Source organism: Mesitornis unicolor, unplaced genomic scaffold, assembly GCF_000695765.1.
Source record: "Mesitornis unicolor isolate BGI_N332 unplaced genomic scaffold, ASM69576v1 scaffold12346, whole genome shotgun sequence".
NCBI classification, from domain to species: domain Eukaryota; kingdom Metazoa; phylum Chordata; class Aves; order Mesitornithiformes; family Mesitornithidae; genus Mesitornis; species Mesitornis unicolor.
Window position 1 is genome coordinate 1 of NW_010188946.1, and position 16755 is coordinate 16755.

At 36.0% G+C, this 16755-nt stretch overlaps 1 protein-coding gene across 1 annotated transcript; it reads right to left on the reverse strand.

Annotated features, from left to right (window-relative positions):
* Positions 1–2907: 2907 nt before the first annotated feature.
* Positions 2908–13534, reverse strand: LOC104541767 (protein diaphanous homolog 2-like; the record flags this gene model as incomplete). The annotated part of the gene is made up of 5 exons (XM_010185900.1): positions 2908–2928; positions 7214–7318; positions 8559–8735; positions 11127–11159; positions 13494–13534. Coding segments are annotated over 5 exons (377 nt in total), but the record flags the coding sequence as incomplete, so codon positions are not given.
* Between the last annotated feature and the right edge of the window lie 3221 nt (positions 13535–16755).

A 16755-nucleotide genomic window follows, 5' to 3' on the forward strand; every position in this document is an offset into this window, starting at 1 on the left:
CAAAAGGCTATCAGGTTGGTCAAACATGACTGCCTCTTGGTAAAACCATGCTGACTGCTCCCAATGACCCTCTTATCCTTGATAGGCATAGAGACAGTGCTGAGGATAAGTTGTTCCATCACCTCTCTAGGGATGGAGGTGAGGCTGACTGGTCTGTAGTTACCGAGGTCTTCCTTCTTGCCCTTTTTGAAGGCTGGAGTGACATTTGCTTTCCTTCAGTCCTCAGGCACTTCTCCTGTTGCAAAGATGATGGAGAATGTGCCAGCAATTACTTCCTCCAGCTTCCTCAGCACCTGCAGGTGCATCCCATCAGGATTTATGGATGTCCAGATTGCTTAATCAATCCCTAACCCAGCCCTCAGCAACCAAGGCTAAGTTCTCCTTTATTCTAACTTCCTCTGGGGCCTCAGGGGTCTGGGGCACGTGAGAACAGCCTCCAGTAGCTTAGACAGAGAAAGGTGGCACTCAGTAACGCTGACTTCTTCGTATCTTCTTTCACCAGGGCCTCCACCTCATTCAGCAGTGGGCCTACATTGCCTGTAGCATTAGTTTTGTCTGCAAAGTATTTGAAGAAGCCCTTTCTGTTGTCCTTAACCTCCCTTGCAAGGTTCAATTCCAAGCAGAATACACTACTCAGATGTGTCACTTCTATCCAATTCACCATACCTATTCCATAATTCGGAAAATAAATCACTCTTTAGACAGAAACAAGTAATTGGTACCATCATAATTATTAACACAGTGGAAGCAGTAACTTACACTTTCCTCCTCACCAATGACTAACTGAAGAGCTTTTGCATACTCTCTATTAATACAATTCTGTTTCTATCTCAAGCAAAACCACTATATTATAATTATAACAACAAAGCCAGATAAGACAAGGTGTTGTTGGGGGTGTAAGGGGATGGGGGGATATGGGGTGTGGTGGTGGTTGTTCCTAGGGAAGCAATAAAAAGTGTTCTCAATTATTTTTTTAAATCACATACTGCAGTAGTTGCACATTTGACTTGCAAAAAAGCAGTATGCTTGTTCAAGCTACGAGGAAACATTCCATCAGCTCCTGAACTAGAAATTTTAAGTTTACTCAGTTCATATCCACTTCATCCTGTAGATATTAGCCAAAAACATTAATTCAACCAGTTAAAAACAGAACTAGCAAGCTAATCCCACTTTAGACATCTATAGTAATGCCTTACAGATAAACAGATGTTCAACTGCCATTTCAATGCAATTATCACTGTCTAGAAAAGGAAAGGTTACTTTGCAGGCAGGCATGACTGCAATTGACAAGTGGGCATCAGTGCTCAAGATCCCAAGTAAAACTCGGAAGTTAAAGCTCCATACTCTCCTCTAAAATGCTAACTTCTTCTCCGCAATTGTCACAACCCACAGCCCAAAATTCTTCTCCTCTTTAACTACAATAAATCTGTAAATCTTCTGGAAAGTAACTACATATACCAGCAGATGTAATCAACTTCTAAAGGATGAAGCCCACAAAAACACACACTGAGAAGCTGCACACCAAGACGCACACATTCTTTAAGCACTAATATACACAAGCCATACTCTAAGAGTGGCATTTCTTATTCTATTGTTTTGCAAGTTGTGTGTGCAAAAGCATGTTTTAAATATATAACTATTCTTGCCTTCCATCAGATCTGAATTAAAAGGCATAGCAAGAAAATATATTTTAGAGTTTCTCCGCTAAACATTCTGTACATACCAGCTTCCTTTATAAAATCAGCTCTTCACAATGCAGCTGTTCAGGCTAATTCATAAGGAAATTACATGGCAGTAGGAATTCTTTGAAACTGGGTTTAATGCACAGAACTAGAGAATTGATAATCTGGCCCTGCAAAAATCCAAGACCTTTATTTATCTTCATTGTACATACGTATTTTTTTTCCAATCACCATAAGAATCAGTACTGTGTACAAAACTCAACACTACTTGTGAATACAGACAGGAAAGTCTGTTTGAAGACCACTCTGAATGAAACAAAGCAAAAGCAATTTCTTTATACCTACATTCTATATTCTTATACATTTAAGTACACGGGGTAATAATTAGACAGTTTTAAGGCATATGTTGTTCTTTATTATTTTTCCTACAAAATACAAGTACTGAATATGACTCAAGTAGAAAACTTTGCAGTACCTGAAAAGCCCATTTTGACTGCAATTAAAATAAAGTCCATAATTAAGAAGAACATATTTGCTTTCAACCATCATTTAAGATGTATATGTAATTATTCCCTCAAAAATCTTTTCCACAGAACAAAAATTTGTTCAATTCAGTTCAATAAATTAAAGTCTCAAGTACTTATTAAAAAAATGAATCACTAAATTCAATCATGACAACATAAAATGCAGCTGAGCACTTAAGAGAAGTTATGCTGTGAATGATCTCATCTCATACCTCTTAATTGATCTTCCAAATCCTCTGTATTCATCTTATTCTCAAACTGATATCCAGTAACTGACATTTCCACAGTAAACTAAATACTAACAATTAGGACATTAAAAAAAAATCCATGTCTAAACAGAATGAAGTAAACCAAATACTGGAAATCTAAATTTTCAAGTGACTGCCTTCAATATAAAGCTAGACAAGCCTAAATTATATTTGTTGCTTACAAAGAACAGGTGAGTTCTCAGTAAGTCTGAAGTATTTGGAAAGAGATTCCTGAAAACTTAAGAACAGATCTCTCAGAAGTGCAAACAATGGTCTTATACTGGTAAGACACATGAGACTGAGGTAGTTGATAACTATTTTGATAGAACAAGGACTCAGTTATGCCCACTGAACTCTTAAATTCAAGAAAAAAAGCCCAAAATATTGCAGCCTAATCTCTGAAAACAGAAGTACACTCATAAGAATAAACAGAACTATCAAGTTGATACTCACCGGAACTTTACTTCCGACTATCTGCATGCAGAGGTCAGCCAAGAGAGGTTATTGTGTAAAAGAGATAATAATAATAATACATAAATAAACACAAAGTACTTAGTAGGATGTAGCATCACACAAATTTTTCAGTATTCAATAATTAGTAGTAGTTACGTTCTTTTCTTACTTTATCAGACTGTTGCCAACAGGAAAACAGTAGCTCTACTGTAGGAGAAATATTTTGAAATTCTTATGTTCCACTGCTGAATGATCAGTATTTTACACACTTACAAATAAATAAGTAAATATGTAGCCTGACATCTACATCTCAAAAAATTAAGAGATATGCCACTTTGTTAAAATTATCAGGTCAGATATTTTATATATGACACTGAGAAAACTACAGAAAATGAAACTAATGGCATACTAACTTCCTAGTACAGGTAACAATTTCATTTATGACGGAGTCTTTTATCTATTTAGATTGTGTCATCACTGAATTTAATTAAGTTTTCATAATCAAAAAACATGGCCTACAGTTATAAATCTAACTTGCTCTTCACAAAATCTCATGTGGCACTTTTCTTCAGTTGTACAGTATGGATGCTTTTAATTACATGGATAATTAAAACGGTGATTTACAGAATGACATGGAAGAGCATCTGTGTGCTCATGAACATGAAGCCGACTTTACGTGGAAAAAAAGTCTGCCGAAAGGCAGCACGCTTCTGCCCTGTTCTACCACTTTACTCAAATGACCATGCTCCCGTGAACACCAGCACTATGGACTTCTGCCTAAATATTACAGGCCTTCCTTTGTCAGCTATTTGCTGCAATCTGATAGCAGCCAGTTTACTGAATAACAGCTTTTATCTGATTAAAGCTTGAGACAGTATGGTTTTGTTCCAAGATCTGAATTTGATTGTATCTGTTCAGCCTCCACCTGCTTCATTTTCTACTCTTATCTCTTCCATTATTTTTTTAGGGAGGCTTTCAGAAGACAGAAGCCCCTGCAAGTCTTTCAAAATCATCTCTTCCTGATGAAGCTTCCTCTAGAAGTACAAGATGGACTGTCATCAAGACAATCTCTTTTCCTAATTTACTACCTTCTTCTCTCACCAACGTTCACCTCATTCACTAGGGGACGAGATGTCACTAAGTTCAGTTCTGAAACAGAATTCTGAGTCTCCACCATTTCCCAAGTATAATTTCCATGGTCAATGATATTTCTCTTTGAGCTCGAGAAGGAATCAGAAGCAGAGGCAATCACTTCACATGAAAGCATCCTGTTTCCTTTTTCTTGAGGGATAGAGGAAGGAAAGAAGCTAGTAAAGCTTTTTGCATCCACTGAAAACCTACATCTCCTTCTCAGAATGTGGAAAACATTAGAGTGTTTCAGAAAAGCATGGTCAACATGCTGCAGATAGCACACAAGGCAGAGAAAACAAAGAACCAAATTTAAAAATAATTTGGTTAAGACAACATCACCAAAGGAGAGTGACATTTTCAAGTGAGTGGAGAGAGCTCAAAAGCCTAACTAAAACAAACACGGAATGAACTGGAAGAAGAAGTTACATCAACTGTTAAGTGTGATTTGTGAGCTCTAAGCAGAAGAAACGGCCCAAGTATTTTCAGTATAAAAAAGAAGCTGAATGAATGATCATCTGTGACCAAGGAAGAAGACAAAGTTTTAAGAAAGATAATTTTGAATGCAATCAGCATTTTCATGGAAGGCCAGTCTGAAGAAAATACAGTTTGACAGTTCATGATGAAGTAAAAATTGGTTAGGGCTGGAATTCAACTAAGCAGAACAGCAGTTTAACTAAACAGAAGACAAAATTAACAGCGAAAATGAGGCTTTGCTTTATTTTAAGATCTATAGCAACATTTTACAATTGAGCTCTACTTTTCACATTTTTAAAATCAGTCAAGATGCTAGATTAAAAGGTAAATTAGGGTAACGCACTACAGAAAGTGTATTCATATTTCTGAACAACCTTAAATTATTCCAGTCTAACGTTGCAATTCAATTGAAAGAAGGACTTACTGAAGCACACAAACTTCAATACTAGCCCTTTTTTCCATTAGGAAAAACATCTTGCACATGTATAAAACATCCATACTATCACTGACTTTAGTTGAAAGTGCGCGTTCCTGTATGAGGACATTTTGAGGTTTTCGGTTTTGGTGATGTTTTTAATTGTTAGTATATTTTGGCAAATATAGCCTGTTCTGTTAAGTTTCACATGCTGCGGCACATATGGTAGCAGTGATGCAATCTGTTAAAGTTTTCAGTAGACATGCAATGGTTGCCATGCTTTTCTTACTTAGCTACAGAATTATGATACTTGAGGTAGCTACTTTTCAATAATGCTGTATCTAAGAGATCACCATCATCTCACTGCTTTTTGGGAAAGAACTTTAAGTACATCCATTGTGAAAGTTTCTACTGCTTCAATAAAACATTGTCTTACTAGGGAAAATTTAACACTGATCATCAAGTGAAAGCAAACACCTTAGAACAATATAATCAATAGTTCCCACAGACAGTCTAGACAAAGTATATTAACAGGAAAATTCATAGTATTCACTGCATAATATTGAATGATTCTCCAGTAGCTGGTATGTTTAGCTAGACCATGCTTTAAGCACTGGATTTCTGCCAGGACAGACTAAAGGACTGTGTATTTTGTTTAAGATGAACTCATGCAGGAACTTCACTCCTCTCAGAAACATAAATCACCCTTCCCACGTTATGATGACACTTTTCCTCACTTAAGTTTATAACGCTTAATGCGAAGCACTTGCATTTAATAATTGCATGCCATTATAGTCTGAAATTTTTGCAATGTAAATCTGCAGAGCTGATTTTAAAGACAGACAAGTCAACCGTACTGCTTGCAGTCCATGCTTATAGAGTCATTAGGCAGACATCAACAGTCTTATTTGCCAGTTTATTTCACTAAGTAACAGATTATTATCTAATGCTATCTGTATTTAACACTCAGTCTCAGCTCTGTAGAACTGCTAGCAGTCCTGTCATTGTATATTTGAACAACTATTCCACACATAGTCTTCATTTCCAGTAACCTTTTATTGCACGCAATAATGTGTGAAAAAAGATAAAATTTATTTTTATTAAATTTAGATTTATCCTAATTTCAAAATAAAATCATACGCATTATCTAATTTTATTGAAGAACTATGCTTAGATAGACAAAGCTATCCCCCATCACCACTTCTCCCCAATAATACCATACATTCAGTTCCTCAGAATTTACCACTAACGTCTTTAAAATTCTTTATTCGACAAATAGTGTCACAAGTCAGGATAAAACCCATTTTGAGGGAAATCACAACATATATAAATAACTATACAACTAAACTAACTAACTATACAACTAACTATAGATATCTATGTTTCATCCAGCATTCATGAATTTGCAGCAAATTCTCCTTTTACATGGTAAAAAACTAAATATAGTTCACAGTTCATTTTTAACACACAACAAGCACTACTGCTCTATTTTACAGCTAATTAGCACTAATAGTCCCACCACTATTAGTCTCACTGCAGAAAATAAATTGCAGCTCTTCATAACTTGAAAATGTATTTCTCTAACCCAACAAATGTTGGGGCATCCAGTCATTCTTATACTTCTAGCCCCCCGAAACAGACATAATTCAAAAAATCCTGCATCAACTAAGGGTTAATCAATCAACCTAAGTACAGAGAAGGATCAACACAAATGAAAGGTCTGAATCTACTTTTTCTACTCAAAATATAATTTGAAACTCATTTAAAGACCATCTTTTCACTAACCATTTTATTTACCTTCAGAGGATTTCTTAGCAAACATCTAACACACTCTTCAAGCCAGCTACAGTACTCAGTGTATTCAAATTAAGCTAAAATACAGACTTCATTTTTAAATACTTTCAGTATTCACTGCAAATTGTACATCTATTATGTGTATCATTGCTGAAACCACAATGTCAATGCTATCCCTTTCAAAAACTTTTGGTAACAAAAATTTGTAATGTGAATTCCACAGAAATAAGTTTATGTTCCATCCACTACTCTACATCACTGGATTTGTAATTTCTTATGGTTTACAAGAAAGCATCAAGTTTTTACATTGCCCCACAACTGAAATACAAACTGACCCTTCAGATGCAGCTGCAACAATTCAAAAGTATATTCATAAGTACAGATTTTTACGGTTTTTTCCTACCACTCTTAAAAGATAAGTACATACTAAAAAAATGGGAGTTTCAAGCTACACTTCTTACTGTCATCTGCCTTGGAGAGGTGACTACTTACAGATTTGGCAGTTGCAGAAATGTATTGGACAACCATCTCACGTTTTGTGGTCAAGTCTTTATCTCTTAAAGGAGCTTTGCGATCTTCATTTAGATTCATGTCTTCCTGTAAAGAAAGAGATCACACAACATCAGGATTCTATTTCATGCTTTTTATTGGTCTTTATTTTTATACTCCTTTTCTTAACAGAACAGCTCATTTTTAAACAAATAGAACTGGCTTTTTCCATCTTATTTGCATTTCAGTTTGTTTAATTCTGAGCTAACCAACTTCCTCATTTAATTGTGTCACTTCAAGCATTCCCTGTTTTCAAGACTTATCCAAAATTATAATTTCATGAAGGTTAGTTACCATTAGTGAAATTTAGCTCAAGAAACAAAACTAAAGGCAAAACCAAAAATTCTACACCACATAAGTGTGAACTCCTGTGAAGTTCTTGTTTGGTTTTTTTTTTTTTTTTTTAAATCTTACAACAATGGACACCATTCCTCCACTGTCTAATCAGAAGGTTGTTATTACACACTATTAGCTTGCGGGAGGGGCAGAGGTTCCAACTGTATTTAAACCAAACCTAAAAATCCAAACATTCTCCTAGATTACATCTAGAGATGTCTGTTTCAACCTAAGAACTCATTAAATGCAACATGCAGTCATGACTAGCCTTGCCATTAAAAGTCAAAGTAACATCAGATTAGCAATTAATACCAGTAAATGTTTCTGTAATAACTTACTAGCTAACAGTTGTTCCAAAGAATCAATCGAAGAATCCAATCTCTGGAAGACAGGTCTACTGTCTGCTTCAATTAACATTACTTGGAGAAGTTAAAAATTAATCCCTTAATCTCACAAGCAAATCAAGCAAGAATGAATTAACACATCCAATCTTTCAAAAGACATTCACAACTTCATTCAACAGAGTTGAGCTACACAACAGAACAGTTCTTACGTGATGCTGACTGTGTGGACGTTTACAATTCTAAGGAATCATACAGAAAATAGTTTTTCTAACAATATTCAGAAGACTGCATTTGCTGATATTTCTCATATCAACAGCAATGTGCGTGGCAGCATTAATAAACATACCCACTTCAGAAGTTCAGCTTTTTGCCTTTGTTTTCTATTTAGAAGTAGACCAAGTAATTTAAACATATATTATACTAGCATGCTATGAGTTATTCAAGTTGTTTATGCGTCAATCCAGCTTGGTCTATCAGGCCTATGCTATACTATGCCCTCCCAAGTAGTTCTAAATAACATTGGAAAAAAAAAAAATCACAACTACATAATAAAAGCCAACATGAAAACAAATTAAAACTCCACAAAATGATGTAGTACATCATCTTACCATCATTTTTTCAAAAAGATCCATAACTTCTTTTTCTGATAAATTCATGCAACGTTCATCAACAAGTGCCTGGGCAAGTGGGATTTCACTTATAGAAGGTTGAGAGTCAATAGGATGCTGAATGAGAGGTTTCTCTTTTTTCACTGCTGATTTTCTGAAGCTCGTTATTCTGTCACGCTGCAAAGACATTCATTTAAGAATAAGCACAAATAGGTACACAGGAAAGCAGTCAATTACATGGCAGTAACACACACATGTTTAGTTAATCCAAGCAGCAGAGTTAAAACTCAAACTGTAAGTAAAAATACTCTAACATTCAGAGATTACTTTTCATAGAAAGACAAAAACATTTAAGATAAATCATGACATGCAAAAGAGATATAACTAAGTCTCAGCATCAGAAGTATACCATCTACGTTAAACTCTTAGCATGTCAAAAATCGTGAGTTCATCTTCTCACATTACTCCCTAATTATCCTGATAGTGAATAAATACGGTACCACAAGGATAATTCCTTCACCTGAAGAGCTATAAGTCTTAGGAGGACAACCGAAAAAGCCAGTGTTGGGAAGGAGGTACTCACAAGTTCACCAGGCTTATAAAAAAGTCCTGCTAAAGTAAAATAAAGTTTGTAGAGGAATTAATACTCCAAGTATAGTTCACCATTCCTTGAAGAGTTTTTGAGTACAGACTCCTGAAATTAGTGGGTAATTTTAAAAAGCCAAGTAATGTATTACTTGCATAGAAGCAGCCACCCATAGTTAAATACATATAACAGACATTAGTGAAAGCTCAACATACAGTCTGCAATGACGCTTCACTGGTTAAAGCTGACTTGTTTTATGCCTTATAACAAATCCCCACTTTTTTAAAAGCGCATGCTTACTCAGTTAATTTGTTAATATTGGGAACAACCTACAAGAGCACCTTCCTTATAAGGCCATTTATTACCGTATCATTGATACATATCTCCATTCTGAGCAGTCAGAATTGTTCTTATTTAATAATACTGTATACATACATATATATACAGATGTAAGTTCGTTTTTACAAACATTGTCTCTAGCTATTTTTCTAAATTAACTGTCTGCATCAACAAATACTAGTGTATTTGTCTCAGGCACTGAACAGCCTTATGAAGATGTGCTTCCATCCCATAGCAGCTTATGTAGGGTTACCCAGTATCATTCACAGCAGTTATTGCAATCGCTATGAAGACATGTAAACCAAAATTTGTATTTTCTAGAATTAAACAACCTCAGTAAGGTGTGAAAAGTTTAATGGAGTACTTAATTTGTAGGAAATTTGGATTCATTTTAGATTAGTCGAGTCAGGAGTGAAGAAATTTGACCAAGTGCTATGGAATATGGGGAAGAAAGGTTCAGGGTTTGTTCAGGGTTGCTTTTTTTGTTTTGTTTCTTTTTCTTAAGTGTTTTACTGTTGAGTTTGTTTTGATGTTTTTTTGAGATCCTATAAGACCACCTTAAATTGTTGAAGGTAAAATATCCCTAGATAAGCTGCAAGCCTTTTGAATTTCTTTGGAGGTTTTTTCCTTCCCATTTTTCTGGGGAAAGGGATTGGGTTTGGGTTTTCTTCTTCCTTAGAAGTCTTGCATTTGTGGACAGAAACACATTGCCTACAAGGATACTGGTAATGTCTTTAACAAGGCAAGAATTCTACTTTAATCCCATTTTTCCTTATTAGAATAGTTTACATTACATTTTTTTGAACCTAAAATTAGTACACAGCCTACTGAAAAGGCCAAATATATGACAATGCCTGAAAGGCAGTATTCCAAATTAGCCAATATACACCAAATGTAGTTTTACTGTCCACTTAGATTAAAATGTCTGTTCAGCAGTCACAAAAAAAAGTCATTTAACATCAATTTCACCTTACTGTGATCTGTTTCAAGTACACCTCCATTAACAACAAATTTGTTTAATCAGATTGCAATGCTGAGATCACATTAAAGTTATAAATGAATCTTCTACGTGATTTCAAGGTACAATTTCTTTATTTCAGACAAGTAAATGATGATTAAGTGGTCAGTGTAGCTTAACTATTATAATATAGAAAATAAAATAATTTAATTTTTACTGAAAACAATTTTGATAAATTTCTATAAAAATACTTTGCAACACGTTTCAAAGTATTCAGAGTTATAAAGTTAGTGCTACTGAATACAAAAACATTGTCTGACAGAGTCAAACCTACGTTTTGACCTACTAGTCAGAACGACTCCACCTGAATCATGTGGCAGCTTTGAAGAATGACTTCAGATCCTCTAGTGTTGAAGAGGTCACTAGAAATAACACCTGAACTGTTGAATAACAGTTCCAATGTACCCCGTCTTACTGAAGTATGTAGAATGCTGTTAAAGATGTCATTAATTACTCTTCTTCAACTGAAGTTACCAGTGAAGGTCTTCAGGAGTAGTAACTCAACTTCCTGATATCTATTGCTTAATATCCTTATAGAACATGTGATATTGTCCACAACATTTGAGGTAAAATAGCATGCAGCGTGGAGTTACCATTGCAAATCAAGATGTTACAAAGGCCTTACCACATCATCTGCCAAAGTTTTTATTTGAATATTCTATTAAAAAAACACACACAAAATCAAAGAAAAAAAGACAGTATTACCTACTGTTTCAGAATAAAGAAGGCTATATTTCATGTATTCTAACATTTATAAAGCACCTGAAATTCCAATAAGCGTTATAACAAAATAGCAGCTACATAAGCACAGAATCTACTGCATTTTATGTGGAAAAAGCAGGCTTCCATCTCATTTCACCTTGTCTTTTGACTATTTAATTCATGAACCTGAAACCTGTATAGATTTAGCACCCTTGCTATTTCACAAAAATGCAGTAACATCTCTTAGAAAGCTTTCCAAAACAAACATGGACTACTGGACTTCGAACTAAGTCACCAAATAGCTGCATGATATTCTCAGTTTTGATGGTTTTTGAGACTTAGTTGATGAGAATTTCCCGTGCCCCAGCTTCTTGAGCCTTCTGGTGATTTCTCACTGCTCCATGTCCTAAATCCACATTAACATCGAGTAATGTCAATTGATAGATTAACTGGTACTGGTTAAAGTCAGTGTACTGATGATGCACAAGCCAGTCGCTACTGTCTCTCTCTCCCTAGTATCCTTCATTTTTTCCTTAATGACAGTAAAATCCTGCTGACAAAGATCATCAACATTACATTTTATTCACAGCCAAAACAGTAATCTATATTCCTTCCGTATATCAATAATCATATCAAGGAAGCATTCAGTTAATAAACACTGCTCAGTTTACACCAAGCAGTCATGAACAGGTAATTAAGGTCTAGAACTTTAGTGGAAGTAGACGGAAGATATCGAGATAGGAAGAACTGCTGTATATGAAAGTCTGGTAGCTGATCCATAATGACACAGCCCTCCAAGTCAGAGGTTAGAAGACAGCAACCCTATCTCCTTGGACAGTAAGGTTTCAGATTCCTTGCTTATGCTCTCACCAGCCAAAATTATCAAGGTGCTTCTAGTCAACAGCTCATACCACTGTATTGTCATTAAAACAGTGGATGAGTTGAATGTTACTGGAACTGAACCTATATAACTGTTCAACATAATATTTTACTTCCTCTTGGTGGAAGATATTAATACAACCATGCTCCTTTTAATTCTGCTTTCTCTCTCTTGGCTATGGTTGTCAATATTATATTATATTTCTGAGACAAAGATTTGCAAGACTATAGAAATAGTGGAGAGGGGTCAAGGTGGGAAGGAGGGACAATGTGTCCATGTTTTAAAAATATAATGAAAATAAACATTCAGAGGTATCCAGGACAGTTTTGATCATGGCTGGCAGGTCAGTCTCTACCCATCCACTCTCTCATTGCCTCACACCAGGATCAGGGGCAGAATCAGAAGTGCAAAGGCAAGAAAAACTCATCGGTTGAGATAAAGATGGTTTAAGAAGTGCAGGGCAAAAAAAAAAATAATTAAAAAAATAGAGAAACAAACAATGCAAAAGCCACCACTCACAATCAGCAGACTAATACCTACCAGCCTCTGAGCAACCGCTACTTCAGAGAAAACTCCTCCCCACCCTGCAGTCCCTGGTTTCATTGCTGAGCATGACATTACAAGGTATAGAATATCTTTGGTCAGTTTAGATCAGCTGCCCTGGCTGTGTCCCCTCCCCACCTCTGACCCACAACTTACTACTTCTGGGGTAGGGGGCACAGTAAGAAACAGAAAGCCCTGCCACTGGGTAAGCACCATTCAGCAAAAGCTAAAACACTGGTGTTTTATCAACACTGTTTTGGTCACAAATCGAGAACACAGCACCATGTGGGCGGCTATGAAGAAAATTAAGTCCATCCCAGTCTGACCCAGTACAGACAGCTAGAATAAAGTCTTTTTCTCTCACTACTCCAGATATTGACACCAATCTTTCACCCTTTTAACTGCCATACCTCACACCTGTTCCTTACAGCTACACCTCTCCTTTATTTTTGTTACCTGAATGTGGTATGGTGTTAAAAGAGGAGCTAATAGTCTAATCTTCAAATCTAAATTAAGGTGTCCTTACTATGGAAAACAGGCTTTTTGTTTTTAATGGGTATTATTGACAAAAAAATCCAAATGAAATAAAGCCTAACCATGACTTCAACCCAGAGACAGCTATGTAAGCAAGAAGTCCTAAAACTCTGTATCCATTTTAGCAGTCACCTGTACTAGAAATACTTTCCCCCCCTCCCACCCCACTTTCTCATTTAAGTACTGTCAATCTCTCCTAGAACCTGGAACAGGGCAGTCTACTCTATCTCTACATTTATATTGCATTTGTCACTCAAACTCCTCTGGGCAAAACACAGAATACTAAAGCAAGATACCACACAGCATTTTTTCAGACATTTCAAGCTCACTTACCTGATCTCCTCCTGCCGCATAAGCTACACTGCTTCCAGTAGCTACTCAAGATAAGCAACACATTTAACAGGTAGAAGAGAAACTGCAAGTAGCTGGAGGCAGAAGCAAGGCAGTTACGTATCTGAAGATTCTCACTGACACACAGTTTTGACAGCCTCTTATACTAACAAAGAGATTACGGTTCCAGCTTGACTTAAGAACATAAACCAAAAGTATTTTATCTCCCCAGGAGAAAGTTTAAGATATCACAGCTTTTGTAGTCAGTCCTCTAGCATTATTCTTTCAGTCATCTCTATGACAGCCAGAGCATCACAAGAAGAAAAGAAATCATCCATTTCCTAGCTTGTTAAAGACACTAACTCCCTTAGTTTAGAAGCAAGCCAAAAGCAAAGGTTTCGCAAAAATCTCTATGATAAAACATTTGCAGATAATGGATATCAAATATTTTTATATATAAACACACACACACAACTTAATACAGCAGCATATCATCTTTCTCCTTAGTTTTTAGTACCAGCACAAACCATGGTAATTCATCAACTCCCAGATCAAAGAACTATTTTCTACCAATTTATTTAGTTCTTTACTTAGAAGACTTAAGCAACAACTTCTCCCTTTCAAACTTAGTCTTTTCAGTCCATCAACAGTTAAAAACTGTCACTTTCAATGTACTAAGCATTACTTTGCCATATTCTTAGTTGTTACACTGAAGACATTCACTTCCACCACAGAAATAAAATCCAAAGTAACTCAGTTTACCACATGTATAATGAAAGAGTGATCAGCCAGATAACTTCTAAACTTAACAGCACTTTTAACTCCACTGCACACTGCTCATGCAAATCGTGGTGTGATGTAACACCCACGCCTGCACACAGGCTACAACTTCAGGTAACAGCTCCAACTGCTACCAGGAATCCTAATTTTCTAAGGGTAAGAAAGAGAACGTTGGCCTTCTCTTAATTTCTTTATTTCTAACACTAAGATGATATGACTGTTTTCTAAAATCCACCTAGATTTCAACACCTGCAAAAGACATTGTAAAACTCTGCTCAAGGACAGGCATTTTTTAACTGGCTGCAAATAATTTGCATACAACCAGGAAGGCAGTAACTTTCCATATGAGTACCTGAACCAAGGGAGTTTGAAAAGGACAAAATCAGAACTGGTTAATATCTGAAGTACAAAAAGTTGGACACAACTTGAATCTAGGTCTTACAGTCACAAAATACAAGTCATTCCAAGTCATTCAGTACAGAGAATGAGTAACCTTCCCATTAGACAAATTTAAATACCTGTTAACATATTCAACTCTGTAAATTTTGATATTGTGAAGAGATACCAGTCACATTAGCTGATGTTCAGCTAGAACTACACACTTATTTAGGGCTTTCAAGATCTTTATCTACAAAAAAGTACACCAGGCATTACTAATAAAATAATTAAAAATATAATTCACAAAGCATTTATTTTACAGTAGTTTTTTGGCACTTCAAGGAACATTCACCATGCTTTCAAAAAGAATTTGAAGTTATTGTTGTAATCCATCAGGTATATGAAAGACAGCTGAAGGTAGCAGCACTAAGTTCTGTTGTTTTTGTTGCACATTTACATTTGGCCTATATGACACCACATGGGAAATAGTTGTTTACTTTGCAGCTGTTGACTTGACAAATTAGTTTAATAATAATATATATTTAAGGAAGGCTTAACCTATAACCTGAACATTATGGTAAACACTCCCTGGAGTACTACAAAGGGAGACCAATAAGCATGTGAACATCTTGCACCAGGCTGCCAAAATGGAGCTATAAAGTTATTCACCTTGACAGCACAAAGGCAGCACACTGAGTCAGTGTGTGGACTAGAGGATTGCAACCAACTGGGAAGCTGCCTGATTTTTCCCCAGGAGACTGACTATTCAGAAATTACTAATACTAGGAAAATAAGTTAGACACCTCCTCATACTAATAAAGCTAGAGGGTCAATCAAGTTTGCAATTATTAACAGCAGAGGGCATCAATTCTTTAATTACAGTGTTGGGAGATTGAGTGCCTCAGCACTGCTCCTAAAGAGGAGGGCAGGGAAAACAGCCCAGAGGCACGTTAATCATATTGGACACTCGCTCCAACAAATCTCATTGTCTGATTCTCAGGGACGAAGGAAAGGTGCACCTCCACACCATGGGGAAGCCACCTGGACAAGGGGAATAGAAAGATCCAAAGGAGCAGTCTGACCTGACTAAAAACGGGTGTTGAGGGAAACTGAGAAGGTTTCCTCATTTTTGTCTATTGGCAGAACACTATCACACTCTAAAAGCAAATGGACCGTTCAAGAAACTGCATTTTTCCAGATGACTTCAAAGAAGTCTTTATCAAAAAGCAAATTTATTCAGAAGTTGAAAAAATAACTGTAAACAAATCTACATAACTTAATTTCTACAGTTTTGTAACTGAGGATACAGAGGAGTCAAGGAAGACAACTCAAACAACATGGTTTTGTTCTTTGTAGCTCAAACTGCTATTATGTTTTGGATACTTTGTTTCAGATAGCTTGGTTCAGACAGTGATTTATTGATGTTCATCGATAAATAAGTTTTAAAAATAAGAAAAAAAATTAAATGCTTCTTCCAAAATTTGCAGTTCCATGGTAGTCTAAGCCAACAGATTTGCTGGTTGAGATACAAAAGGGCAAGTGTGGCAGTTAGATCAGCATTGGCTACCACAGAAATAATTTCAGAAAGTCTACTGGAAGAGGCAAAGTTTAGGTATTTTCCAGAGCTACTGCTAGAGTCCAAACAGTTTCCATCAAGTCTCTGCACCAACTACATCAGATAAGTTACCATCACTAAAGCAGCACAGAATCAGCAGAGCGTGTAACAGCAGTGCTACGTAACTGGCAAGGTTTTTATACAACACTTAGTACAACCAGGATCTGTTTCTTATTTTGATTTCTAGTGAACGTGCAAGACATTTTCCTTTGAGCACTTCAAAAAAAAACATTTTGTAAGAGTAGAGTATGGGTTTCAGTTTAGATAAACTCTCTACTCAGGATGCTTTACAGCTTGTAAATTCCTCACTTAAAACTATCAAGCAACAGTCTGATAGTTAAAACTTTTACAAACTAGATTTCTGAAAAAGCGGGTAATAATTCCATTCATAAATTTCACAACAAACAAGAACTGCAATACTGCTTTTATGAAGCACCTACTAGCTGACCAGCCTCAATATGCAGGTTTAATGTTCTAGGAGATATTGAGCTA